The sequence below is a fragment of the Equus caballus genome, chromosome 6 (genome assembly GCF_041296265.1).
Source record: "Equus caballus isolate H_3958 breed thoroughbred chromosome 6, TB-T2T, whole genome shotgun sequence".
NCBI classification, from domain to species: domain Eukaryota; kingdom Metazoa; phylum Chordata; class Mammalia; order Perissodactyla; family Equidae; genus Equus; species Equus caballus.
This window is the reverse complement of record NC_091689.1, coordinates 94,792,738-94,820,606: the sequence shown is the minus strand read 5'-3', so window position 1 is coordinate 94,820,606 and position 27,869 is coordinate 94,792,738. Positions and strand designations below refer to the sequence as shown.

The 27,869-nt window shown below is 41.3% G+C and overlaps 1 protein-coding gene across 1 annotated transcript; it reads left to right on the top strand.

The window, feature by feature from the left end:
- Positions 1–27,581, top strand: TMBIM4 (transmembrane BAX inhibitor motif containing 4). Its single transcript, XM_001491112.5, has 7 exons — positions 1–575; positions 10,573–10,681; positions 11,697–11,802; positions 15,174–15,207; positions 17,744–17,861; positions 23,456–23,501; positions 24,297–27,581. Exons 1-7 carry the CDS (start codon positions 479–481, stop codon positions 24,501–24,503), a joined length of 717 nt encoding a protein of 238 aa, XP_001491162.1. The 5' UTR covers positions 1–478; the 3' UTR covers positions 24,504–27,581.
- Positions 27,582–27,869: the final 288 nt, after the last annotated feature.

Here is a 27,869-nt window from a genome sequence, read left to right as displayed (position 1 = left end):
AATGAACTCCTCCTTAACACAACTCACCTCATCCTCCTTTTCCCCTACAGAACCCCAGGCCCCTCTCCTGTAACTGGGACGCTATGTCCCAGTTTCCACCTGAATCTGTGCTCTCGGAATTGCAATTCTTTGATCCCAAATAAACCCTTTGCCTCTTCAACTGGCTTCTGTTTTTGTAGGTGGACACAGGTCAGAGGATTTCGAAACCTTGTCGAGGAAAATCTGAGAAAAGTTTCACTTCAGATGCGACCTCGAATGTAATTTTTCTTCCTCCCACCCCAACTGGAAGCAAGCAATCTTTTTCTCAGCCTAACTGGATTGTCCAGGCGACATCACATCGATTAGCTTGGGCTTCGCTCCGCCCCGGCGCTCCGCTGCTTCGGGCTGGAGCGCGGCATCCCGGAAGTGGGCTGAAGGCCTTTAGGCGTCGGCGTCGTCGACCTGGAGCAGCGGGCCGCCTGGGAGTCCCACTGCCGACATGGCCCCCCAAGACGCGCGCTACCCCTGCTCCTCCATCGAGGACGACTTCAACTATGGCAGCTGCGTGGCCTCGGCCAGCGTGCACATCCGCATGGGTAGGTGGCGGCTCCCCGGCGCCCGTCGCCCCTCGCGGCCCTGCTGCGCAGTCGGCCCGGGGAGGCGGATTTCCGGGTTCTCGCGCCCGCGCGCCCCGGCCCGCTCGGAGGGCGAGCGGGGTGCGGGGGTTCCGGGGCAGAGCCCTTCCGGCCTCCGCTGCCCGCGGGGCTCCGGGGACGCAGGCTCTGCCGGAGCGGCGCCCCGAGGGCGGGGGTCCCCCAGCCGGGCGCCCGAACGGCAGCCTCCCGCTGGAACCCTGTCTTCTTCGGTTACACGGCCACCCCGGAGAACCTCGGCCGCCTTCGCTTGGCAGCTTTCAGTTAAAAGAAACTAGGGGTTGCTTTTTCGGTGAAAATAGGTTTATTGGGCCACCGTGGTGACGTCCGCCCGAATGTCGGCGTCCCCGCTGCGTGGCTTCGGTTTCGGTTTGGGGACCGCCTGTCTCGGGTCTGTCTGCGTGTCCTTGCGGGACTGTAGGACGGTGGGCGCGGGGGCCTGTGTCCCCCGCGGGGCCTGGAAGGCAGCGTGTCCGAGCGTTCCCGGGGCGCCGCGGGCCTCCCAGGTGGATCAGGATGCCTGCTTGGTTTCAAGTTGCTGTGCAACCTCCAGTGGGCAGAAGTTATTATGAATTTGAAATGCCCAGCTTCCCGTAGGGGGGATTCATCATCCGCTCTGGTTCAGCCAGTGGGTCACAGAAGCGTCCCCCGGTGTTCTTCCTGTCTGGGCACCTGGAACTTGTTCTGGAAAAGGAGCTGTGAAGCTCTGATAAACTAGTGATCTCTATCCCTACCATCTCTATTTCTGGAATCGAATTTTGGGATTATTTTGGCAAGTGAGCTCAGTTTTTTTAATTAAAAATTTTGATTTTTGGTGAGATACAGATAGCGTGAAGAATGTGCCACTGGAACTGTTTTTGAGTGTACAGCTCAGTCGTGTTAAGTGTATTCGCGTTGTTGTGCAACCGCCCTCCAGAACTTGTCCTTCTACAAGACTGAAACTGCATCCATCGAACAGCTCTTCATTTTTCGCCTCCCCCCAGCCCCTGGCAACTGCCGTTCTGGTTTCTGTTTTGTGAATTTGGCCACTCTGGATGCCTTGTATAAGTGGAATCGTACAGTATTTGTCTTTTTGAGGCTGACTTTTTTCCATTAGCGTGTTTTCAGAGTGCATCTGTTATGTAGCATGTATCAAAATTTTCCTCCATTTTAGGGCTGGATAATATTCCATTGTAGGTATAGACCACATTTTGTTTTATCTATTCATCTATTGGTGGACGCTTCAGTTGCTTCCACCTCCTTGTGAATAATGCTGCTATAAACATAGGTGTACAGGCATCTCTTCGTGACTCTGCTTTCAGCTTTTTTGGATCTATACCCAAAAGTGGAATTGCTAGATCATGTGTGTTTTAGTGAGAAACCTCATTTTTCCTCTCCTGAGTAGTTCTTCCTCCTGTGTTTGTCCTGTGCTACTTACACAGAACGCAACTTCTGAAACTTCTGGTCACCAAAAGCATGGGGGTGTTTCCCCACACCAAGCAATTCTCCACACCACCAGCTGGGTGTCCTGCAATTTGACTCAATTCTGACACGATCTAGTATGAGATGGTGTCAGATCCCACAAGTTAAGGGCTCAGTCCCACAAGACTGCCCCCCTCCACTTGAGGTTGGAGTTGCAAGTAGCAGGTCCCCAGGTTCCCCACAGCTTCTGTCAGACTGGGCTACAAATTGGAGGTTCCCAGAACCCCCTTATTAGGTTTGATTAATTTGCTAGAGTGACTCACAGAACTCGGGGAGACACTTACATTGACCAGTTTATTAAAGGATGTGATACAGGCTGCAGACGAACAGCCAGATGAGGAGATAAACAGGATGAGGGCTCAGAGGGTCCCAAGCCTGTTGTATTGGGGTGCATCACTCTCCCAGTATGTGGATGTGTTCCCCAACCTGGGAGCTCCGCAAAGCCTGTACTGTTGGGATTTATGGAGGCTTCCTCATATAGGCATCGTCAATTATCAACTCCATTTCTAGCCTCTCTCCCTTCTCAAGAGAATGGGAGGCAGGGCTGAAAATCCCGAGCTTCGAATCATGGTGAGGTCTTCCAGCCTTCATGCAGGAGGCCACCTAGAGTCACCTCATTAGAACAAAAGACACTCCTATGGCTCAGGAAATTACAAGGGTTTCAGGAGCTCTGTGCCAGGAACTGGGGACAGAGACCAGGGTATATTTTCTGTTATCTCACAATGTGGTAATTGTGTTTGTAATTTTTTTGAGGAACCAGCATACTGTTTTACGTAATGGCTGCACCATTTTATATTCACACCAACCTTACACAAGAGTCCCAGTTTCTTACATCATCACCAATGCTTGTTTTTTCCCTGGAAGTTGCCATCCAAATGAGTGTGAAGTAATATCTTATGGTGGTTTTGATTTGCATTCCCTAATAATTAGTGACCTTGGGCATGCTTTCATATACTTATGGGCCATTTGTAGATCTTTGGAGAAATGTTATTCAAGTACTTTGCCCATTTTTTAAAATGGACTATTTTTTAAAGCAGTTTTAGGCTCACAGCAAACTGAGTGGAAAGTACAGAGAGTTCCCATATAGCTCTGCCCCTACACACACAGCCTCCCCTACTATCAACATGGTGCACCAGAGTGGGACATTTGTTACAATCCATGATCCTAAATTGACACCTCATTATCACCCAAAGTCCATAGTTTATATTAGCTTTCATTTCCTGGTATTGTACATTCTATGCGTTTTGACAAATGTATGATGACAGATCCACCATTATAACATCATACAGAATAGTTTCAGTGCCTTAAAAATCCTCTGTGCTCCACCTCTTCATCTCTCCCTCCCACCAACCCCTGGCAGCCACTGATCTTTTTACTGTCTCCGAGTTTTGCCTTTTCCAGAGTGTCATATAGTTGGAATGATACAGTATGTAGCCTTTTCAGATTGACTCCTTTCACATAGTAATATGCATTTAACATTCTTTGTGATGCTATTGTAAGTGGAGTTTTTTCTTAATTTCCTTTTCCTTTCCAGCTTGCTCATTGTTAGCGTATAAAAATTCAACTGAGTTTTGCATGTTGGTTTTGTATCTTGCAACTTTGTTGAATTCATTTATTAGTTCTAACAGCTTATGAAATCTCTAGGGTTTCTACATGTAAGATCATGTGCATGAACAGAGGTAATTGTGCTTCTTTCTTTCCAGTTTGGATGCCTCTTACTACTTTTTCTTGCCCAGTTACTCTGCCTGGGACTTTTCTGTTGAACAGAAGTGGCAAAAGCAGGCAATCCTGTCTTGTTCCTGATCTTAGAGGAAAAGCTTTCAGGTTTTTACTGTTGACTATGATGTTAGCTGTGGGGTTGTCATATATGGCTTTTGTTATGTTGAGTTAGTTTCCTTCTCTTCCTATCTTATTGAGTCTTTTTATCCTGAACAGTTGTTGAATTCTGGCAAATGCTTTTTCTGCATCAAGTGAGATGATCATGTGTTCTTTTCCCCCCATCACTCTGTTAAAATGGTGTGTTACATTGATTGATTTTTGTGTGTTGAACTATCCTTGCATTCCAGGAATAAATCCCACTTGGTTGCTAATTCTTTTAATCTGCTGTTGAATTCTGCCTGCTAGTCTTTTTGCTGAGGATTTTTGCGTCAGTATTGATCAACGATATTGATCTGTAGTTTTCTTTTCTCGTGGTGTCTTTGGCTTTGGTATTGGAGTAACGCTGGTTCGTAGAATGAGTTTGGAAGTATTCCCTCTTCTTTGGTTTTTTATAAGAGTTTGAGGAGGATTGGTGTTAAAGCTCAGCTTTTTATTATATGTTTTTTAAACCAGTGAGGCATTCTCAGATTACATCCATCTACAGCATGGACAGTGATGATGTGATGTGTTAACGTAATTGAGAACTGGTGCTGCAAGTACTGGGGGTGGTTTAGAACTCCTGGCTGTCTCGTGGCTGTCAGATGAGAAGGAAGTTCTCTGCTGATCCCAGAAGTGATAAAGAAAGAGAATGAGTCCCTTCAGGGAGGGGCAGGGAGAGAAAATGGCAGCCACTGCAGGACATTAAGTTTCTGTGGAGATGGTATTGGGTGTGTGAAAAGAAGGCATTTATTAGAGAGATCTTGAGTCAGGGTACTGCCATTAAGGAAACATTTGGATCATTAATATACATTTAATGAAAAAAATGCTTTATTTTTAAAGCCATCCCTTTTTACTGCATGTAAAGGTAGTGAGAAATAAAGTTTTGGAAGTCACAGTTGCTGTCCTTAAGGCATTAGTTAGGTTGGCCAGTAGCCAAACTAATCTGTGATAGCAGGTCGATTAAATCCTCAAGTGCCAGGTCTAGAGGGAGTGTAGGGAGGGAAGTGAGAGTGTGTGAACTGGGATAATCTAGGAAAGCTTCACGGAGGAAGCGGAATCCCAGTGGAGAGCTGGGTTTGGACATGTGAGTGCTAAACAAATTTTGTAATAACAACATTATAATTTTCCTTGGAATTACAGTCCCTAACATAATATATACATATGTTTTTCAGAAAACCTAAGTTTCAAAACACTTATCTAAAACAGCACAGTTGTTTGCAGTGAGGCTGGGGGGGCCTAGAAACCAGGCTTCATAATCCCCAGATGAGTGCTCTGTCCACCTGTCTTGGATATAGTTCCTTAAGAACAGCTCCTATGAGTTCATTTCCTCTTGAAGACTCTGGAACTAAAGAGACAAATTATCTGTACCTATACATCCAATGTTAGGACAGGCATAATTTGGTGGGTATTTTTGCCAATAAAATTCTTCAGAAAGCTTTGTGGGTCTCCTGTGATTCGGTACATAGTTGTGTATTTTTAGTTGGGGGTCTTTCTAGTTGTGGCATGTGGGACGCTGCCTCAGCGTGACCTGATGAGCCGTGCCATGTCTGCGCCCGGGATTCGAACTGACGAGACCCTGGGCCGCTGAAGCAGAGTGCACGAACTTAACCACTAGGCCCAGGGCCGGCCCCTCCCATGATTCTTATTAGCTAAAAGCCACACCCGAAAATATCTTAGAGTGAGTTTGGCTGAGACTGCTGAGGGACAATCCTCAAGCTTCCCAGAAGCCCTATTGTTTAAATGGTTTTTCTGAGGTACAATGTTGGATATTTGTGAGGTTTTAACAAAGGGTTTTAAAATCGCATCCTCTGTCTCTCCTCTTGCATTTTGGTATAAGCAGCAAGAAGCCAGCAAGCACCTTCAGTGCTTTGTTTGGAAGTCACCTTAGTTTGATCACCCACTTCATTAGGCACATTTTTCTACTTTCCGTGTTCCCACAGGTGACAGTGTTGCTACATTTTTTGTCGGTTCATAACAGGGATTCTCTTCCCTGCAGTTTCGTAAGGTTTTCCTCACTTTCCTTTCAGCCCTGACCCGCAGCCTCCTCAAAGGCGTCATCCTTCTACAAACAGTTTCTTTAAGGCTTTTTGAGCTTTCACCTCAAGGAACTGCCAACTTCTACTCACTGAGTGATTCCAAAACTCTTGCATATTTTAGGTTTTTGGTATGGCAGCACCCCACTTCCACATACCAAAAGCTCTGTTAGTTCTCTGTGTGTTAGCAAATCACCACAAAACTTAGTGGCTTGAGTAAACATTTATCATCGGTTTGTAAGAGTCAGGTGTCTGAGTGATTCCAGTTCAGGGTTTGTCATTGGCTGTGGTCAAGATGTTGGCTGGGGCTGTGGTCATCGGAAGGCCTGACCGGTGCTGAAGGACGTGCGTCCGAGAAGGCTCACTCATCACGAGTAGCAGAAGGCCTCAGTTGCTCCCTGGCTGTCGCCACGACGTGGATCTTTCCATGGGGCTCCTGGCAGCGGCTTCTCCTGAAGCTGTCATTCTCAGTGGGGACAGTTTTGCCTCCAAGGGAGTGAAAATTGGCTCTTGAGGTAGAAGGCAGAAGAATCTCAGATACCGCAGTGGTTCGCAGCCTTCCAGAGAGCGGCCGTACATAACCAGATGGACGGTATGTCTGTGGCATTAAAGTTTGATTGAGAGGCTGTTAGGAAAGCAAGGTCCAGAAGGCTCTCCCTAGGTGGGCAGTGATGGAACAAAGCGTGAGGACTGCCTGCTGCGAGTGAGCTAAGAAGGAGCAGGTAGGTGCCCTGTTGCCTTTTGTGGTTGTCGAGGTATAATTGACAGGCATTGCCTCTTGTGACTCAGTCTCAGAAATAACACACACTGTGACTTCTGTCTTATTTTTTTGGTTAGAATTGAGTCACTTGAAGGGAGTGTCAGAGCATGTGGACGTATTTTAAACCGCCATTCCGTGTGAAGAAAGTGAAGGGCGTTCCAGGCAGAGGAGGCAGGAAGGGCAGAGGCCCCGAAGCAGGAAGGACTGGGCGTGGTTGGGGAACCGAGAGGCAGCCACTGTGGGGGAACAGAGTGAGGAAGAGGAGCAGTGGCTTGAGAGGAGGTTGGAAAGGTTCCGTACCACGCAGGGCCTTGGAGGCCCCGTAACAGCTTTTAAATTTTATTCTAAGTATAAGGGAAGCCATTAAAAGAATGCAAGCAGAAAGTCACGTGATATGGTTCCTTTATGAAAAGATCACTGACAGCTGTGTGGAGAGTGGATTGGGACAGTAGGTGGCACACAAGTGAGAGCAAGGAGACCAGTAGAAGGCTGCTCCCGTCCAGGCCAGAGATCATACCGACCTTGACTAGGGGGGTGGCCGAGGAGCCCAAGGAGGTGCACGCGCTCTGCGTGGCAGGTGGAAGCTGCAGTAGTTGCTGCTGGAGGGGAGAAGGGCAGGGAACCGGAGAGCACTCCGAGGGTTTTGGCTTGGGGCTGTTGGTGCTGGTTACTGATGAGAAGGCTGCACAGATGTGGGTAGAAATGAAGAGTTCCTGTTTTGGCCACGTTAAGTTTAAGTGGAAAGGGGAGAAATAGAAATAGAAAGGGGAAAGGTAGAAGGGGAGAAACCAGGATTCCAAAAAAATGGAAAGATATTACTGTTTGGCTTATGTTCTTTTCGTATCGGATCTTTTATTTTTCCCTGTGAGTATATCCTTTGCCACTTTTTATATTAGTTATTCAAAATGGGTGTCAAGTGTTGCTTTTTCTTGGGTTTTGGTTTAAGGTCCCATTTTTAAAGAGTATAGGAAAGTTGTGATCTAGAATATCTGTGTAAGGATTATTTTTGTGATGAATCTATTGGCTTAGCCAGGTTTCTTTAAAATTTTTTCTGTTATAAAAGTAGTGTTTATTGGTGATATATAAAAAACACAGATTAGCAAAGAACTGAACATGAAACTCATCCTCAGTCATACTGCATGGAGAAAACCATTGTTGACACCTTGGTGTATGTCTGTTCTTCCAGTCTTTTTTCATGTACGCACTGGGGCATACATGCGTATACAAATAAACATTAAACACGTGTTTTGAACTGTAGGACACTTCTGTGAAATGATAAGGATTAACGTTAACTTTCACTCTTGAGAATATATATTAAATGGAATAGATTTGAGTTACATGAGGTATGTAATAGTGTATCAAAAGTAAACAATATGAGTTTTTTGCAGTCCAGAAAATCCCTTGGGGGAATACGGTTTGACCTTTGGTTTAGGAATTAGATTCACAGAAAGATAGCCCAAAGAAGAGTGCCCATGGCAGTAATATATTCTTTTGTCTGCTTTTGCGGAAAAAGTGGACATGACCTCCCAAAGCATGCAGACATCAGGGCCTTTCTTTCTTTCTTTCTTTTTTTGGTGAGGAAGAGTGGCCCTGAGCTAACATCTCTGCCAGTCTTCCTCTACTTTGTATGTGGGACGCCTGTCACAGCATAGCTTGATGAGCGGTGTGTAGGTCTGTGCCTGGGATCTGAACCCACGAGTCCCAGGCCACTGAAGCGGAGTGTGCAAACTTAACTACTGAGCCACCGGGCTGGCCCCATCAGGGCCTTTTAAGAAAGTAAGTTGTAGATCTGTTGTGGAGATTAGCACGGTTTATCTCCTTTTTGTTCCAGATGTATTCCTACACCTAGGCCAAAATACAGCTGATACTCACTGTTACGTGAGTCATTGGTTAATTAAACTGTGTGTTGAGGAAAACCTGTTTAAGACATTAGGAAAACCTCACTGTATATTTTGGAAAGGGTGCCAGAGGAAACATTGATTAAGATTTAATTTGGGGGATTAAGTCTTTAGTGTTTATGAAGATCCTCTTACTCTTGTAAAATATTTCTTTGTTACTTGGTATTTGGCTGACATGCCATCAGAGCACTTGCTCCTTCCTTGGGAAGCCAGGTCCTCAGTAGGCCTGGTCTCAGAAGGAACATTTGTCATCAGATGTTGCCGTGAGAGGCAGGAGACAACCTCACATCTTCCTCTGCTGGGCACCTGCCTGAGCACAGCGCTCTACAGAAGTTATGTGGCTCCATTGTTGCTTCAGAATCATACCTTTTCTCTCCCGGACTGGCAAAATACACCTTTCATTAATTCAATATAAACTTATTTAAAAGTAAATAAGATTCAGTGAGTATTTATTCCGTGCCATCCACTTGGCTGGGTGCTGGGGTGGGAGAATGACTGAGACGTGCCCTGTTACAGGGAGCTTTTCAGTCTGCAGTCTCCTGGGAGTGAAGGACAAGTAGTTAATAGTTAGAGAGGAAAGCGACGTGGAGTGTGTTCAGGGTCCCTTGGGCAGACGAGGAGGAACATTTAATTCAGACTGGGGAGCTGAGAAAGGCTGAATCTCGAAGGACTGTTAGCAGTCGGCTAAGGGAGTGGGGAGGGTGGTGCTGGCATCGCGTATACATGGAGGAGGTGCGACTGTTGCTGTCTTCTTTCTGAAGCTGGTGTGAGCTGGGTGGCCACTGTATTACTTATATCATCTATGCATCAGAAGACTTTAATGAGTGTTATTTAATCATTAAGCCTTGGAGTCGACTTAGAGATGTTGATAATAAAATATTCTGAAAGGGAGAGTTTCTTATTGTATAAAAACCAGAGGCAGGGGGCCGGCCTCGTGGCCGAGTGGTTAAGTTCAGGCTCCGTTTCAGTGGTCCCGGGTTTCACCGGTTCGAATCCTGGGTGTGGACATGGCACTGCTCGTCAGGCCACGTTGAGGTGGCGTCCCACATGCCGCAACTAGAAGGACCCACAACTAAAAATACACAACTAGGTACAGGGGGGCTTTGGGAGAAAAAGGAAAAATAAAATCTTAAAAAAAAAAAAAACCAGAGGCAGAGGTACTAAAAATGAAAAGTAAAAATAGGTGAGAGAAAATAAATTTATATATTATTTGCCTTTTAAGGATGTTTCATTTTGGGGCAACATTTCTACTGCTTAGAAATTAAGATTTCTTTTTTCAATTTATATCCAGCCATAAGCTTTCTGTTCTTGCTTTTCAGTTTCAAGATAGATTTGTTCTTTAAAAATGTCCCATTTTGGGCTGGCCTGGTGGTGCAGCGGTTAAGTGCCTACGTTCCGCTTTGGTGGCCTGGGTTTCGCCAGTTCGGATTCAGGGTGCGTACATGGCACCGCTTGGCAAGCCATGCAGTGGTAGGCATCCCACGTATAAAGTAGAGGAAGATGGGCGCGGATGTTAGCTCAGGGCCAGTCTTCCTCAGCAAAAAGAGGAGGATTAGCAGCAGTTAGCTCAGGGCTAATCTTCCGGGAAAAAAAGTCACAGTTTTAAACTTTTGCTTTGTTGTATGCTGCTGTGTACAAATAAGCATTTAATATTTTCATTTTATTTTGATGAAAACATTTGCCTTCCACCCCATTAACAGTTTTTTTTATGCTCATACTTTTGGGAGGGTAGTTATCACTTAGAATTTTTTATTCCTTTAGAAGTGTTTTCTTTTTTTTTTTTTAGTTTTAGTTACAGATTATGTGAATTAAGAATTAAAATGTAGAAAGAATACATATAAAAATGTAATGTTTCTAAGAAGAAATTTGATCTCGCTGTTCTATGATAAATGCTTAAGAAAATAGTCACGTGTCATTGTTTTCTCTTTCAGCCTTTCTAAGAAAGGTCTACACCATCCTTTCTCTGCAAGTTCTCCTAACTACAGTGACGTCTGCACTTTTCTTGTACTTTGAATCTATACGGACATTTGTACATGAAAGGTAAGGTAATGCAATGATTCTGAATCATTTTCAGCCACTGCAGATGATCAAAAGGGCATACCATAAACAAAGTTCATTTTTTCTATTAACGTTTGAGGTTAGAATGTAAAAAAAGTTCATTATTAGCTTCTATAAATAAGGTTAGTTTTGTTTTGATAAGGAAACTGTACTACAACATGGTATTTACCTCTGCACTGTATAGCTTACGGTTTCATTGGGCTAAATCCTCATCTCCTGGAGTAGCATTAAGGATTTTTACTTTATGCGGGTTTTTTTGTCTTATTTTTTTGCTTTTATTAGACTTATGCCCTGTCCCCAAAGCCTAAGACAGTGCTTGAAAAATAAAGGTGCTTAGAAAATGTGTGTTTAATTTATGTCAGTATTGGCTCCTAAGTAGGATAATTTCACCCAGGAGTTTTCAGAGGAGCCCCGTATGATTCAGCCCTAATTTGTTTAAGATCTCACCTCCAGAGTGATGATTTCCATGGCTAGAAGTGGTGTAGATTCTTTATATTGAAGGAAAGGAGAAATAAAGACTGAATACTTTCTTAGAAGGAGACAATTTCTGTCCTCCTTCCCCTCTGAAAGGGGGGCTTCACTCTCTTAGTTTCCTATTTGGGGTGAAGTTCTTTAAATTACAGCTATGTAGTAAATACCCTAAAAAAGTAGTTAGGTATAAAATTTATTATTTAATAACTTTTCTTTATTGTGTTTTAGTTAAAAAAAAACAGTATGCTAATTGCAAAAATTCCTCAAATATGCTAGAAGTTCATGCAGTAGAAGGAAAAGTCTACCCCTCACTGGGGGCTCTTTTCTTTCTGCTGCTCCTCCCGCAGCACACTCCGCACCTTCCCAGATGGGAAAATAATTGCTTTTGACAGTTTGGTGTGAATCCTCCCAGATGTTTTTTCCTGTACTTTCACAAACACATAAAATAGACAGATTTTATTAAATTGGATAAAACTATCTATGCTATTTTTTATCTTGAAAATGCATTTAATTTTATGTCTTTCAGTCCTGTCTTAATTTTGGTGCTTTCCCTTGGATCCTTCGGTGTGCTTCTGGCATTGACTTTGCACAGACATAAGCATCCGCTTAACCTGTACCTGCTTTCCGGATTTGTGAGTACTTCACAGTATCTGTCCCTTTAACATTTATTCCTGAGTTTTAAATTTATTTCATTAAATGCATATACATATATAACAGTAGCAGAACAAAATTGAGTTTTTAAAAAACTCAAATATTTTAGGAAATTACTTGTAATTTTCTAGTCTTTTAGAATTTTTACCATCCATCAATTTCCTTGTTTTTCCTGTCAGTATTATGATATAGTGGAAAAATAATGAATTGGAATCACATAACGTGGCTTTGCCACTCTCTGATTATGTGACATTTGGCAGGGCATTTTACCTGTCTCTACCCAAGTTTTCTCACTTGTAAAAGGAAAATATTAAAGTAGATTATCCCTCTGATGTTTTTGACCCATAATGTTCTGTAATTTTCTTGGGAAAAAGGAGGTGGCCTTGATATTGTGGCCTTAATTTCATAGACCTTAACTTCAAATCTTTCTGATTAACTCTGTTATTTTTATCATATCACTCTGTTCTTTTAAAGGAGCACTTTGCTCTGTTGATATGCTCCACTAAGTTGTTTCAAAATCGTAGTTGGGACAACTCAGCCTTAAGTCATGTTTGTTGAGATATTAATGAAAGTTAAACGCAACTACTACCTAAAAATTCAGTCTTAGAATATGACCAGAGGAGTTGCTAAGGCTCAGGTTGCTTATTTGAAAAATTATTTTTCCTGTTCTCATATCTAATATGACTTTGGGTTCTGACCTCAACATTTACTTCAAAACATTGCAAACTAATATTAAGGATATTTATCGTCAAACAACAGTGAAAATCTCTTTATCAGATTAAAGTGCTTTCAACTAAAGGAAGTCTGTGAATTCTGATAGCAAGTTTATGTTAATAAGATGAAAGAAAAGCTCATGACTTTGGAGCTTCTAAGAAAGGTTATTCATTTAAATCTTAGGCTCTTTTGTTTGCCAGGGATCAATACCCTAACCCAAGTTATCTCAGGTAGCAGGGAGTTTATTTTAAGGTTACAGGAGCTTGGGCACCCACCAACCCAAACCCACCAGGCCTCAAGAAGAAAAGGAACTAGTGGAAGTTTCTAGAAATAATGCTGTTGTAGGGGGTTCAACAGCAAGCGTTTGGGGTCTTCTCTCCCTTCTTCCATTACATCTCTTCTCTACCATACATCTGTCCTTACACATAGTTTTTTCCTTTGCTGTCTTTGGTTTTTATATTGTCCATTGTGGGTCCTCATATGGTTAATTAACCTTTTAGCTTTAGCTCCTGCCGCCATTGCTTCATTCTCTGAGTTTAGATTCCTAAGTGAGAAAGAATCTGATTGGCACAGCTTATTATTGGCATGGGTCACATTGTAGATTGTTAGCCAGTATATGGGTTGGCAGCCTTTGGGTTAGATGCCAACTCCCGTCTCAGTCAGCTGTGTCCTAGGAGAGAGGGAGGAAGTACAAAAAGAAACAGCATCATAGAGTTCCTGTTCAGCTCTACATGGAGCCAGCCTCCTTTCAAAGACCGTGATTGATTTCTGTCTGGGAAAAGGGCATGGACCACCTTTGGTCCAGCAGAAAGAGGACTCACTGGAAAAGCATCACCCAAACGCTTAAGGGCAGGTGATCATTTAACTGCTGCAGCTGTTGAACATGTCCTTAGCTAGAATGGCCTAACAAATAAGGAAGCGTGTAAAATACACTTCAGATCTCAGAGACCTCTGATACTCGGTGATTTTGTCCTGCTCCCCCTAAATAGGAAAGGAGATGGATCTTATGTCGCCTTAGAAGGCGTGTGTCTGTGTGTGTATAGACACACATTTTAAAAGGGGCATTATTTGGGGGCAGTGGTGTGTTTTCCTAGTCCAGTCTTTTCTCCTGTTTACACTGTCCTGTTTCCTTCAGATACTTGAGTATGGGGTAGGATTTCTTACCTAAATCATGTCACAAATATCAAGAATGTAGTATAATGATAGTGCCCAGAAAAAATATTTCTGTCATCTTTTGCCACCGCTTCTCTGACCCTACCCAACAACGTTATAACAAAATGTGGCAGTGGCTTCATTGCCTCCACATTTGTATACAAGTTCTCATACCATTTTTGCTGTGGTTCTGATGGTTTCTTGATTTCGGGGAGGGGAGGGTCTGGGGAGTGCTGCTACTCGGACTGTGATTACACAGCCACTGTTCTTAATTTGGCTTTGCCTTTATGATCTGGTCTGTCAGATGGTTGATAAAATCTAACTAGAGTAAGCATATAAAACAAGAAAAGATATGTCACTAAAGGGGAAAGAACTAGAGGGTAAAGCTCAACATCCCTGAATCTTTCATTTAGGATAGGAGTTCAGCTACTTGTGGCATGACCTAAACAAGGACAAAATAACAGTGGCTTAAACAAGGTGGTTTACTTCTCATTTGTGTGACACTCGAATGACTGTGGGCCCAGGCACCTGGTTTGGTTCAGGCACTGCTCAAGTGCTGCACGGTGTAACGTAGCTCACCGCTGTGTCCACATTCTATCCTGTTATTTTTAAAAAATGAGAAGAGAGGGGCTGGCCCCGTGGTCGAGTGGTTAAGTTCGCGCGCTCCGCTGCAGGCGGCCCAGTGTTTCGTTAGTTCGAATCCTGGGCGCGGACATGGCACTGCTCATCAGACCACGCTGAGGCAGTGTCCCACATGCCACAACTAGAAGAACCCACAACGAAGAATACACAACTATGTACCGGGGGGCTTTGAGGAGAAAAAGGAAAAAATAAAATCTTTAAAAAAAAAAAAAAAAAAAATGAGAAGAGAAAGGGGAGAGCAAACCTTGTTGCTTTTAGAAGTTGCACACTTCTCTACTCACATGCAGTCAGCCAGAACAGAGTCCTGTGACCGGATCTAGCTGCAAGGGAGGCTTAAAAATGTAATGTTTAGTCTGTTTAATGTATCCAGGTAAAAATTCTGTTACTAGAGAAGAGAGAATGAATCTTAGGAGACAGTTTCAAGACTTTCCCACACCAAAGTACTACCTAAATATTCTATTCTTCTATGTTTGTTTGTGTGAGATATTGGGGTTTTTGTAAATGTGCACATGATTTGCAATTTTGCTTTTATTTGCATTACAGAGAGTGAGAAAAATAGAATTTTCTATGTTATTTCTATAATCTTCCTGTTACAGGTAGGAAAAGTCCAGTGAATTTAAGGAGTGATGGGATCACAATTAGAATCTAAATATTCTGAATACGTTGAGGTCTCATTTTCGCTATGGTGGGCTTATTATCTGTTGCACATTGTTCACAAGGCAGCTCTGAAGTTAAAGTGAGATCCTGTGCATGGAGTCACATTGAACTCCCAGAAATTAGAGCGTGTGCATGACATAGGGTACATTTTATGTATGTTTGTGTAATTTCAGTTTCTTTCTCGTAGACTCTGTTGGAAGCTCTGACTGTGGCCTTTGTTGGTAAGCCATTGTTGTACTTCTCTATGTTACAGTAACTTTTTTTTAACTTTTTCTTGAGATTATGATAGTTTACAACCTTGTGAAATTTCAGTTGTACATTATTCTTTGTCAGTCGTGTTGTAGGTGCACCACTTCACCCTTTGTGCCCGCCCCCCCACCCCCCCCATTCCCCCCATTCCCCTGGTAGCCGCTAATCTCTTTTCTTTGTGTATATGTTTAACTTCCACATGTGAGTGGAGTCATACAGAGATTGTCTTTCTCTGTCTGGCTTATTTCGCGTAACATAATACCCTCAAGGTCCATCCATGTTGTTGTGAATGGGACGATTTTGTCCTTTTTTATAGCTGAGTAGTATTCCATTGTATATATATATACCATATCTTCTTTATCCAGCATCAGTTGATGGGCACTTAGGTTGCTTCCACGTCTTGGCTATTGTAAAGAATGCTGCAATGAACATAGGGGTGCATGGGACTTTTGAAATTGCTTATTTCAAGTTCTTTGGATAGATACCCAGTAGTGGGATGGCTGGGTCATATGGTATTTCTATTTTTAATTTTTTGAGAAATCTCCATGCTGTTACAGTAACTGTTTAATGTGGGAAAATCTTTTGGGTAAAAAGATGTTTGGGGCTAACGCTTAACATCATGGAATGTCGTATTTCAAAAGTATGGCATAGGGTGAAGATGTCCTAAAATAGAAGCAAAAATTAAATGTTTGTATTCACGTAGTTTAGCTGAGCTTAGAGGCAGTGGAAGGAATTAGGAAAGCAATAAGAATGGAGAACAGTATTCATGTGCATGTATCCATTTATAAAAATAAGACAACCGTGGGTAGTCTTTTTCCTAATGTAAAGGGATCTTAGAGGAACCAGAAACACAGGTTTTGAGCCATGTGTGTTCATCACATGGGCTTAGCCTCTGAATTGCCTGCACTGAACTGTGCTGTATGGTTATATCCTCGGATTTTGTCAAATGGCGCCTCAAGAAACAGTGGTAATTTCTGTTTTGCATTTGGTGTTAAATATGTGTTTGAAAGGGAGTGTCTGTTATAATTACTTGAGGTACCCTATGTAATGCCTCAAGTAAAAAATGTCATGATTTGTTAACAACAGAAATTCCACTTGTCTCAAAATGATTGACCTGGTGTACCAAAAAAGTCAGAATTAACTATTACTTTCAACAACAGTAAATTGTTAATCCTTTTGGTTAATGTATTTATCTCTCCCTATTTTGTCATTACTGTTTTTAACCTTTCTACGCCAGTTTTATTCAATCTGTATATTGTTTGTATCTTCCTTTTATAAAAGAATCAGAATATAAGCAAATAATAAGAAATAACTACTAAAATAAATAGGATTGAAGTTTATCAACATAGAAAGGAAGTATTATTAATATTTACTTATTATTAGTGTTATTATCTATTAATGTTACTTTCTGTAAACCTTATTATCAAGTCTCTCTCTGGCCTCCCCTGCTCCTACCATTTATAAGGGGCACGAGAGAGATTTATTTCAGTGTTATTGGAATTGGGGCCAGAAATTCATAGATGGGCTAATCTGAGAACATCATTTTCTTCATTAATTACAATATTCTTTTCCTAATCATATACTGAAATTACTGACAAGAAGCAAGTATTTTCATGTTTTATCTTTTCTCTGGTCACCTTCCTAATCTTATAATGGCATAAATAGAGAAATTCCAATAATGTAACATTTAGGAATAGAAAGAACTTGGATAATTAATGCTGAAAGATTAAAAATTGGTTAAATGGTTTTGGGTTCAAAGCACTTAACTTGCTTTAAAGAGGTTATAGTTTAGCATTCTGTTAAAATGTTAAGCAGTTGTTTTACAGGAGTCCATCCAGTCCATCCAGATGGTCCTTCTAAAATTACAAAAGGGAATTTGGTATATATTCGGTAAACCACCAGTAATGTCCTCCAGGGTCCTGTAGATGTGGGTCGGAAGCAGTTAGTGGTTCGTTTCTGCTCTCGGCAGGGTCAGTGAATGGCGGGTGAGCCCAAACAGCCCTAGTATTTTTCTTGCCCAGTTTTTTTGATTTGGGCTGATGAACTGGGTGTGTAGTTACCCAAGTGATTGCTAGAGTCGCTGCTGTCCGGAATTCCCAGCCAGCTGCAGGACGCAGAGTCATCCCTGTTGGTGTTGCAGTTATAGTGGACAATCGCCACAGATGGTCAGAGACTGCGGCTGGGACGGGGATGGGTGAGAAGCATTCCCCCGTGTCCCAGAACTCCTAACTGGCTAGCTGTGTCCTCTCTCACCATCATTTCTTTAACGTCCTCATGATATGACCTCCCTATTTTGTATGAGTGAATATTTTGGAGCCTGTTTATTGCATTAGGGGTGTGGTTTTACTGTACCAATATTCAAGAGTGAATAAGGCATCTTTTCATAATTATTTTTATTGGCAAGTAGTACAGGAGAAAATAAAGCATTTCTGTTAAAAGCCAGAAAAAAGCTGTTTTATAATGAGTATGTTTATATGCGTTTTTAATCAGTGTTTTGTCATTTTACAGTTACTTTCTATGATGTATATATTGTTCTGCAAGCTTTCGTACTGACTACCGCGGTATTTCTTGGTTTGACTGTATACACTCTACAATCTAAGAGAGATTTCAGCAAATTTGGAGCGGGGTAAGTTATATATTCCTGGCTATGATAGATAGATACCTTTAATATTATAGGTGGTTTTGAGAGAAGTGCCACACTGTTAGCTTTGGATACTGTCTTTTAAAATGAGGGGTAATGAGAGGTCATCTTTTTGAGTATTAGGGCCAAAGCCTATGGTCCCAGAGCATAGAAAGAGGTGGAAAGTGGCTTCGAGTCATTTGCTTCCCCTCTACACTGAAGGGCAAGTGCATGTCTTTTCAGAGTGGCTAGGACTGTGTGCTTTACGAATGGTATGGAATTTACCTAAATTATTTAGGTCTCTGCCTTAACATAAATGTTACCAAGACCATCCACATTTTTGTGGCAAAAACAAGGTAACTGTGGGACCAGCCTGGTGGCGCAGCGGTAAAGTTTGTGCACTCTGCTTCGTGGCCTGGGGTTCGCTGGTTCCGATCCCAGGTGCAGACCTAGCATTGCTTGTCAAGCCATGCTGTGGCAGGTGTCCCACATATGGAGTAGAGGAAGATGGGTGTGGAGATTAGCTCAGAGCCAATCTTCCTCAGCAAAAAGAGGATTGGCAGCAGATGTTAGCTCAGGACTAATCTTCCTAAAAAAAAAAATAAATAAATAAAATAAGGTAATTGACCCAGGTGTTGGAGATGTCTGCATGAACTTTAAAAACTTTTTGGTCCATGTACATTAACCTGTATCTTTTTTCAAACTAATAAATATATGGAATCATCCTTTTTATATTTGGATAATGGTACTGTGTTGCCCTCACCTGTTGAGAATGTATAGACTCTTTTCTAAGCTCACAATGGCTTTCTGTTGGCACATAATCACCCAACCATTTTCTGTTCTTTTTCCTGTTACAACACTGAAAATTTATAGAAGTGTACTCTTGCAAAACTTTCTTCCCTCCCCTTTTTTTCCCCCTGGTAATCCAGATTGCCAGAAATCTCTATTGGGATAAAATATAGTTGGTCAGCCAACATGGACAATTGTGCAAGATGCTGAAATAGTTGTATTAGAATGGAGATTGATTTAGGGAGAGGCAACACTGTTTCTCATTTCCTTGTGTGTGTGCGTGGGGGATGTTTCATACATGTTTGTGTGTGAGATGTGCTGGAAGATTTCCTCTCGCTTCTCTTTTCCATCCCAGTCTCCAACTGTGCTCCTCCCCACCCGTCCTAGCACGCTCTCTAGAACTCCTGTTCCGCCAAACAGTCTCCCCTGTATTTCAGCCTCTTTATGATAGATTCTTTCTTCCTTATCTCAGCTGAAACTTGAGTCCTCCCTGAGAAGACTGTTCTCCAGCTGCTTGCTGTCTCACACCCTGTGTGGTTTGGGGTGGGGGTTACTGTTGAAACTGTTTCGGTCCTCTAGTACCATTTCACTGTTCCTTCAGCGTGGTGGAAATTCATTGCTTTAACGCTTACGCTGTCTGGCTGTGCACTTCCCACCCTTCCTCAGCACTGGCACCGATTCCCTTATTGCTGAAGCCTCCCTCATTCTTTGAAGACTTTTGCATTGAACCACTTTTCAGGCCTGTCCATCACCTTAGCTTCTCAATATCTCTGGCCTTCTTCTACTTGAGCACCTTCTGTCTCCCTGCCATGGCGACATTGTGGACCTTATCATAACTAGGGATTGTGCTGTTGCTGAAATCTTAAATGCCAGCGTCCCACTTTCTTTCTTCAACCTTCTGTCCTTCTAGCTCTCTCATTTCTTTACTCCCATGACACCTATCTACTATGCCTGTTCTTCAGCTACTGCTATTGCTGTAATAAACTATCCTTCATCTCAGACCTAGGAGTCTCCTGTCTTCTACCTTTATCCATGAAACTGTGCCAGGCTAACTTATTAGCTTGCAAGTAGGGTAAAATCTCAGATGCTTTACCGTTCCTAATACCACCTTCCCCGTACTACTTGGTGAAGAAGCTTTGGAGTTTCCCTAGGGTGTAGTATGAAAAAGCAAGTCCTGAGTCTCCTTCAGTCTTGAAGGATCTATACTGCGAAGTGGCATGATACTTCATTCTCACTTAGATATGCTAGATGTATCCTGAGAAATTTTGTGGCCATTCCAGCAAAAGAACTGAGAGCTGGAATCTCACCATGCTCTCAATTCACCTTGAGACGTAAGTGTCTCATAAACGTCAGTTAGGTCAAGTTGCTTGACAGTGTTGTTCAGGTCTTCTGTATGCTTACTAATTTTCTGCCTATGTTTCCTATCAATTAATGTGAACGTGGTGTTGAAATCTCCAACTACAGTTATGGATTGGTCTGTTTCTCCTGTCAGTTCTATAAGTTTTGCTTCACGTTATTTGAAACTGTTTTTAGATGCATAAACATTTAGGATTATGTCCTCTTGATGACCCCTTTATCATTATGAAGGGGTTATCTCTGGTAATAATCTTGCCCTAAACTCTGTTATATTAATATAGCACCCTGGCTTGCTTTTGATTATATAGCATGGTATATCTTTCTCCCTCCTTATATTTTTAGCTTATTTGTGTCTTTATAGTTAAAGTAGTTTTCTTTTAGGCAGCATATCATTGGATCTTGCTTTTTTTTAATCCAGTCTAACCATCCCTGATATTAATTGGTGTGTTTAGAGTATTTACATTTAATGTGATTATTGATACGGTTGGGTTTAAGCCTACTATCTTGCCATTTGTTTTCCTTCTGTTTGTCCAGTCTGTTCTGTGTTCCTTTTTTCCTCTATCCTTCCCTCTTTTGGATTTGATTCCATTAGTCTCCTTTATTGTATATTAGCTATAGCTCTTTTAAATAGAAGTTAGGTTTTACAGTATACCTCTTTAAGGCATCATAGTCTACCTTCAAATCATAGACCATTTCATATCCACTGTACTTTCATCTCCTCTCCCTACCTTTGTGCTGTTGTTGTCATAACTTTTAGTTCTACAGTAGGTTATAAGCCTCATAACACATTGCTATTATTTTTGCTCTAAACATTAAATTATCTTTTGAAGAGATTTAAGAAATAGATGAAGTCTTTTATGTTCACCCATATATTTACCATTTCTCTTGTTCTCCATTTCTTTGTGTAGGTCCAAGTTCCCATCTAATATTTTCCTTCTCCCTGAGGAATTTCCTTTTAACATTTCTTATAATGCTGTTCTTTTGCTCTCAGCATTTGTGTATCTGCAGAAAATCTTTATTTTAGGAAATATTTTTGCTGGGTATAGGATTCTGTTTGGGGTTTTTTTTTTCTTGCTTTCAGTGCTCTAAAGATGTCACTCCGCTATCTTCTGGCTTTTTCTGACAGGAAGTCTGCTGTTGTTTGTTCCTCTGTGTGTAATATGTCTTCTATCCCCTAACTACCTTTAACATTTCCTCAGGAATTTTCAGTAATTTGATTAACGTTTTCAGTAATTTGATTATGATATTCCTTGGCGTGGTTTTTTTCATGTTCCTTCTTCTTGGATCTGTCAGTTTAAAGTTTTCATCAGATTTGGAACATTTTCGGGCATAATTTCTTCAGATATTCTAATGTTCCTCCTTCTTTCTCCTCTCTAAGACTCCAGTTCCAGGGGTGTTAGGCTTCCTGATGTTGTCCCATAGTTCACTGATGCGCTCTTCATTATTTTTTGGTTAGTTTCTGTTGCTATTTTCAAGTTAAATAATCTTTTCTTCCTTAGTGTCTAATTTGCTATTAATTCCAACCAGAGTACTTTTCATTTGACAAATTGTATTATTCATCTGTGGAAATTTAGTTCAATTTTTGTGTTTTAAAAATATATATCTTCCATTTCTCTCTTCATGGTGATGCTTTCCTCTGCCTCCTTGAACATATGGAATATTTTTTAATGTCAATGTTTACTAATTCTATTATTGTGTCATTTCTGAATTTGTCTCTATTGATTGACTTTTCTCCTTGTTACAGGTCATATTTTCTTGGTTCTTTAGCGTGTCTTGTAATTTTTGATTGGGTGTTGGTCATTGTAAATTTTACATTGTTGGTTGCAGAATTTTTTTGTTTTCCTTTAAATATCTTTGGCTTTGTTCTTCCAGGAAACAGTTAACTTCCTTGGAAACTGCCTGAACCTTTTGAGGCTTCCTTTTAAGCTCTGTTAGGCAGGTCCACAACAGCTTTTAGTTTAGGGCTAATTTGGCCCCACTACTGAGACAGTGTCCTTCTGAGGATTCCTCCAAGCCTCATGTCTTAGGAGGTCTCTCCACTCTGGCTGATGTGAAGGTGAACTGTGTGAGCTCTGTGTGAATGCGAACCTGGCCTTGTGTGAGCTCTAAGGGTTGTTAGCCTGCTCCTCTCTGGTGGTTCTTTCCCCAGCCTTTGTCATTTCCTCACGTGTATGCATCGATCAGTACTCAGCTAAAGACTTGAGAGGAGCCCTCTGTATATCACCAGAGCTAGCTAGCTGTCTGTATAGCTTCTCCTCTCTGGAACTTTGGCCTGCAAATTCTAGCCACCTTGGCCTCTCCGACCTCTGAATTCTTGTCTTCACCACTCAGAGAGACCACAAGGCTCCATATGGGTTCCTGTCCCTACACTGTGGCCTCGAAACTCTCTAGCTGGGCCAGCTGTAGAGCTCACCTCCTTTGTTTCTCTTATCTCAGGAATCACTGTCCTGTGCTGCTTGCTGTGCAGTGTCTGAAAACTGTTGTTTCATATATTTTGTCTGGTTTTATTTATTTTTTAAAGATTGGCCCTGAGCTAACATCTGTTGCCAGTCTTTCTTTCTTCTTCTTCTTCTCCCCAAAGCCCCCCAGTACATAGTTGTATATTCTAGTTCAGGCCCTTCTAGTTCTGCTGTGTGAGACGCCGCCTGAGTGTGGCCTGATGAGCAGTGCTAGGTCTGCACCTAGGATCTGAACTGGCGAAACCCTGGGCCATCAAAGTGGAGCGCACGAACTTAACCACTGGGCCATGGGGCTGGCCCTATTTCTGGTTTTTATTTAAGGAGGGAAAGTAAATTTGGCCCCTGTACTTCCTTGTGGCCTGAAGCAGCAGATGTGCATTGAGGCCTCCAAGTCTCATATTTGATAACCAAGGGCTGAGTTATTAGACATCTTTTGTCATATAATTATACTTTATATATATAATATGTAATTATACTTCATATAAAGGTGTGAATGACAGCTCATAAAATTATAGCAGTGGCAAGTTTACGTGCATAAAATTAAGTTCTTTAATACATCAGAATGAGAGAACATGGGGAACTTTAATGGATGTGCATGTTCACAGAATAACTTACTATTGTTATTTGGTTTAAAAATGCAATTAATGTCATTTATTCATGTATATATTTTCTAGAAGTTTTATGGATCTATGAATTAAAATACTTGTAATGGTATTTCTGCTTATATCCATATTTTCTTTGTATTCCAATTAAAAACTTTAAAAATGATACTCTTAACTAGTTTTGTACGCCTTAAAAACAAATATTGAATAGCTAGCTATTCTTTCAATTTCTGGGTATTCTGTAGTATTCATTATATGTTTATGAATTCTTATATTTCAGTTATTCTTTGGCAAATATCAGGATGGATTTATTTCTTCAGAAAATGTTGAATGGGTTTACAGAGGTTTTTGGGAAGGAATAATACTCTGAATTATGAATGTTTTGTTTTTATAGATTGTTTACTGCTTTGTGGATTTTGTGCTTGTCAGGAATCTTGAAGGTAAGTTATTTTAAAATGGTAACTTGAAATAGAATTCTGGTCATGTCAATATAAATAATTTTTAAAAGCTATAAGAGGTACTCTTATGTTAGGACACTTACTTATAATTATCTGGAACATTTGTATATAGAATGATTATAAAATTATCCTTAAAAAATCAAAGTCTTGGGGGCTGGCCCCGTGGCCGAGTGGTTAAGTTCGCGCGCTCCGCTGCAGGCGGCCCAGTGTTTCGTTGGTTCGAATCCTGGGCGCGGACGTGGCACTGCTCGTCAGAGCACGCTGAGGCAGCGTCCCACATGCCACAACTAGAAGGACCCACAACGAAGAATATACAACTATGTACTGGGGGGCTTTGGGGAGAAAAAGGAAAGAAAAAAAAAAAAAAATCTTTAAAAAAAAAAAAAATCAAAGTCTTATGTTAATCAGTATTATTGCGTGAAAGATGAAGAACAGATGAGCAAAATTATACAGAAAGAGGCCCTCACATGTAATTGCTAACCTCCAAATGGCACATGTAATTCTGAAAATGAAATATATTTTTAAATAATTTATATTTGGAATGCTAGTGTTCAAAGTCAAGGGGGTAATTTAATAGAAAGGAGGATATCCATCAATTCATCCATTCATTCTTTCATCCAACAGAGGCGAGGGTGGACCTGCCTTGCCTTTTTCTCCTTTTAACATTTGTATTCAGAGTTGTACAGCATTATTACATATGTATGTAGCATATGTAACTTAAGAATTCTTAATCCTGTTCTGAACTATAAACTTACTACTTTAATCTCTCGCCTGTAGTTCTTTTTTCACAGTGAGACAGTGGAGTTGGTCATCGCTGCTGTAGGGGCCCTTCTTTTCTGTGGATTCATTGTCTATGACACACACTCGCTGATGCATCGGCTGTCACCCGAGGAGTATGTATTTGCTGCCATTGACCTCTACTTGGATATCATCAATCTATTCCTGCACCTGTTGCGGTTTTTGGAAGCAGTTAATAAAAAGTGATTGAAAGAAATGGATTCATTAAGTAATTAAGTTTGAAATATAATTAACTATTAAATACTTTTATTACTTCAGATCTATTACTATAATATAGTATAATAGCAATGTATGTATTACTATTATATATACTAATTATATAGTTATGTGCAATATAATATTAAATGTATAATATAATTACTAGATTATATAATTGTAAATCTTACTATTCTTTATGGTATCTTGTTTCTAAATCCTTGATTTAGAATCTCAGGTAAGAGATATCAGTATTCTATTTTTCAATCCTAAATTTGCCATATATAGATTGTTCATTTGCAATTCAAAAAGAATTTCATGAGTAGATTAGTTTAAGAATACCAATTTATCTTTGTCTAGTGATTTTATCTAAATTTTTTCTTAATTAACATTAGATTTGATTTTGATTTTAAAGTACTTCTGTCCTTACCTATATAAAGTATAAATCTCCTTTTACTAGGAGATTTTAATCTTATTTAGAAAGAAAAAAAATATAAAAGATAAATTCCACAGAGAATTGTTCAGTACTATATTAAAATTATATTAAAATGTCAATGACATTTCATTATAAAATGATGTATTAAAAATTAAGTCTTGGGGCCGGCCCTGTGGCTGAATGGTTAAGTTCGCATGCTCCGCTTCCATGGTCCAGGGTTTCGCTGGTTTGGATCCTTGGCGCGGACATGGAAATGATGCGGGGTTGGTGAGCCGAAGAGTCGAAAGAAAGATTTCTTAGACTCTTAAGATCTGGCAGTAGTGCTCTTTTATTTAGAGAATAGTAAGGAATAGCATGGGGACAGGACCCATGGGCAGTCAGAGCTGCTGCGTGGGGACAGGACCCACGGGCAGGAGGAGCCACTGCTGCTGCTGCTTCTGCTGCCCCAAGTTGAGGGTTAGAGCTAAATTTAAGGCATAGGTATGTGAGTTATCTCTTTACAAGACAAAAAAAAGTTAAAATGGTACCAGTGCCGGTAGGGTCCGGCCATTGGGCGGTCCCACAACTTTTAGATAAGAATCAAACAGGATTGAGTAAATGGTAGAAGTCACCGCTTAAATATTATCTTCAGCTAAAGACAAAGGAGGATTTTGGGGTGGGGGGTCAGTTACATGAGGTTGCCAGACAGTAAACAACTTAAGTTCTTGCCTTCCCCATTAAGAGTTTCCAGAGATAAGGCCATCCCCCCTTCCTCCTGGCGCAGAGAGGGAGGCATGGAGATTTCCTTCACAAATGCAACTGTCTCTGATCAAAGGGCAAGCAAATTCCACTCCTCAGAGCCTGCTTCTCATCTGCAGTTTTAAAATGAAGCAGCCTAAAATCCTCATCAGTACCGCTCATCAGGCCATGCTGAGGTGGTGTCCCACATGCCACAACCAGAGGAACCTACAACTAGAATATATAACTATGTACTTTGGGGAGGGCTTTGGGGAGAAAAAGGAAAAATAAAATCTTTAAAAAAAAAAAATCTGAAAGTCAGGTTTTTGACATAAAATTTGACATTTTTTCAAGTACAGATTTTCCTTTTTAAAATTACAGCAGTGTACCAGTGGCCAATGAAACTGGCAAATTCCCAAAGAACCACAGCCGGGGGCACTTAAACAGACATTAATTTTCTCACATCCTGAAGGCTAGAAGACTGAGATCAAGGTTTCGCAGGGCTGGTTTCTTCTGAGGTCTTGCTCTTGGTTGGTAGATGGTCATCTCCCTGTGTCTTCACATGGGCCTCTCTCTGTACTTGTCTCTGTCCAAATTTCCTCTTCTTATAAGGATACCTGTCATATTGGATTAACGCCCACCCTAATGACCTGATTTTATCTTAATTATCTCTTTAAAGACCCTATCTCCAAATATGGTCACATTCCAGGGTGCTGGGGGCTAGAACTTTGCAGTGGTCTGAATGTTTGTGTCCCTCCAAAATTTATGTTGAAACCTAAAGCCCAGTGTGACAGTATGGGGAGGTAGGACTTTTGGGATGTGCTTAGGTCATGAGGATGGAGCTCTCATGAATAAGATGAGTGCTCTTATAAAAGAGACCCTACAGAGATCCCTCACCCTTTCGGCCACGTGAGGTGACAGCGAAAAGACCAGTCCATGAACCAGGAAGAGCCTTTAACTAGACACCGAATCTGCCAGCACCTTGATCTTGGACTTACAGCCTCCGGAACTGTGAGAAATAAATTTCTCTTGTTTATAAACTACCCTGTCTCTAGTGTTTCGTTAAGGCAGCCCTAACAGACTAAGAGAGACTTCATTTTATGAATTTTGGGGGGACACAGCTCAGCTCATAACACTCACTAAGCATCTTTTCCCAGCTATGGAAAAGTTTAAACAAATTAGTAGTATAGATTTAATCTCTGGTGAATTTTAGATGTAAATTTGACTCCATCATTATCAGTTATTTGTTGAATACCCAATTGCATGATGCTATTGTGGGGAGTGGAATTGGCCACCCCAAGATATGTCTCTTTGGCATGAGGATTATTTGAGGCTGATTGCTTTTGATAATCTGAGACAGGGAAGGAGGCTCTGAGGAGTAGAATTTACTTACCCTTTGTAAGGGACATTTACGTTGTAAAGGAAATCTCTATCTGTAAAGGTGCCTCCCTCTCTGTACCAGGAAGAAGAAAGGAGATGACCTTATCTCTAGAAACTCTTAATCAATGGGGAAGGCAAGGACTTAAATCTGCATTTGTTTATTGTGCTTATCTGGTAATCTCCTGTAACTGACTTCCCTCCCCCTCCCAACGTTGGCACTTCTTTAAGGATTAAGCATCTTTCCTTAGGCTAGGAACTGATTGCTGCGCTCACCTCTGACCACCCAGCTTGAGACAATAGACTTGCCTCCTGCTATGCCCACCGAGATAGCTGACCCACTATCTGCTGTGTCCATCAAGCGCTGTGCGACAGGGCAATCTTGTGACTATTGTGGGAGGGACATTTCAATCACATGTGAAATATCCTGTTTGTGGCTATATAACCACTCTGTGCACCCCACTTCTTCGGTGCCCTTTCTTCCTTCGGGAAGAAAGGCCCCAGACCATGTTCCTCATAAAGCTTTGTTTCTCTTGCGATTCTGTCTCATGTGAATTTAATTCGTTCTCCGGCCAGACGAACCCACTTTGGCTAGAGGAAATGTCTTCCTCCCCTACACTATACTCAAGTTTAACATAGCAGAGTAGGTAATAAGTTAGAATCCTTTCTGTGCAGCTTCCTTCTTGTATCTCCTTTGGCAGTTGCTCATTCTTCCTTCTTTAGGTCTTTTGCCTCATCTTTACAATACAATAACAATACCTAGTTTATTGGGCTGTTATAAGGATTAAATGAGATGGATATATCATATAAACTCAGTGTTAATGTCA

Bases quoted from the DNA above. Each gene is read 5' to 3' on its own strand.
- TMBIM4 (XM_001491112.5), top strand. From the start codon at position 479: ATGGCCCCCCAAGACGCGCGCTACCCCTGCTCCTCCATCGAGGACGAC. The intron at 10,682-11,696 runs GTAAGGTAATGC...TATGTCTTTCAG, and splicing joins CGGACATTTGTACATGAAAG to TCCTGTCTTAATTTTGGTGC. The intron at 11,803-15,173 runs GTGAGTACTTCA...TCTTTCTCGTAG, and splicing joins TGTACCTGCTTTCCGGATTT to ACTCTGTTGGAAGCTCTGAC.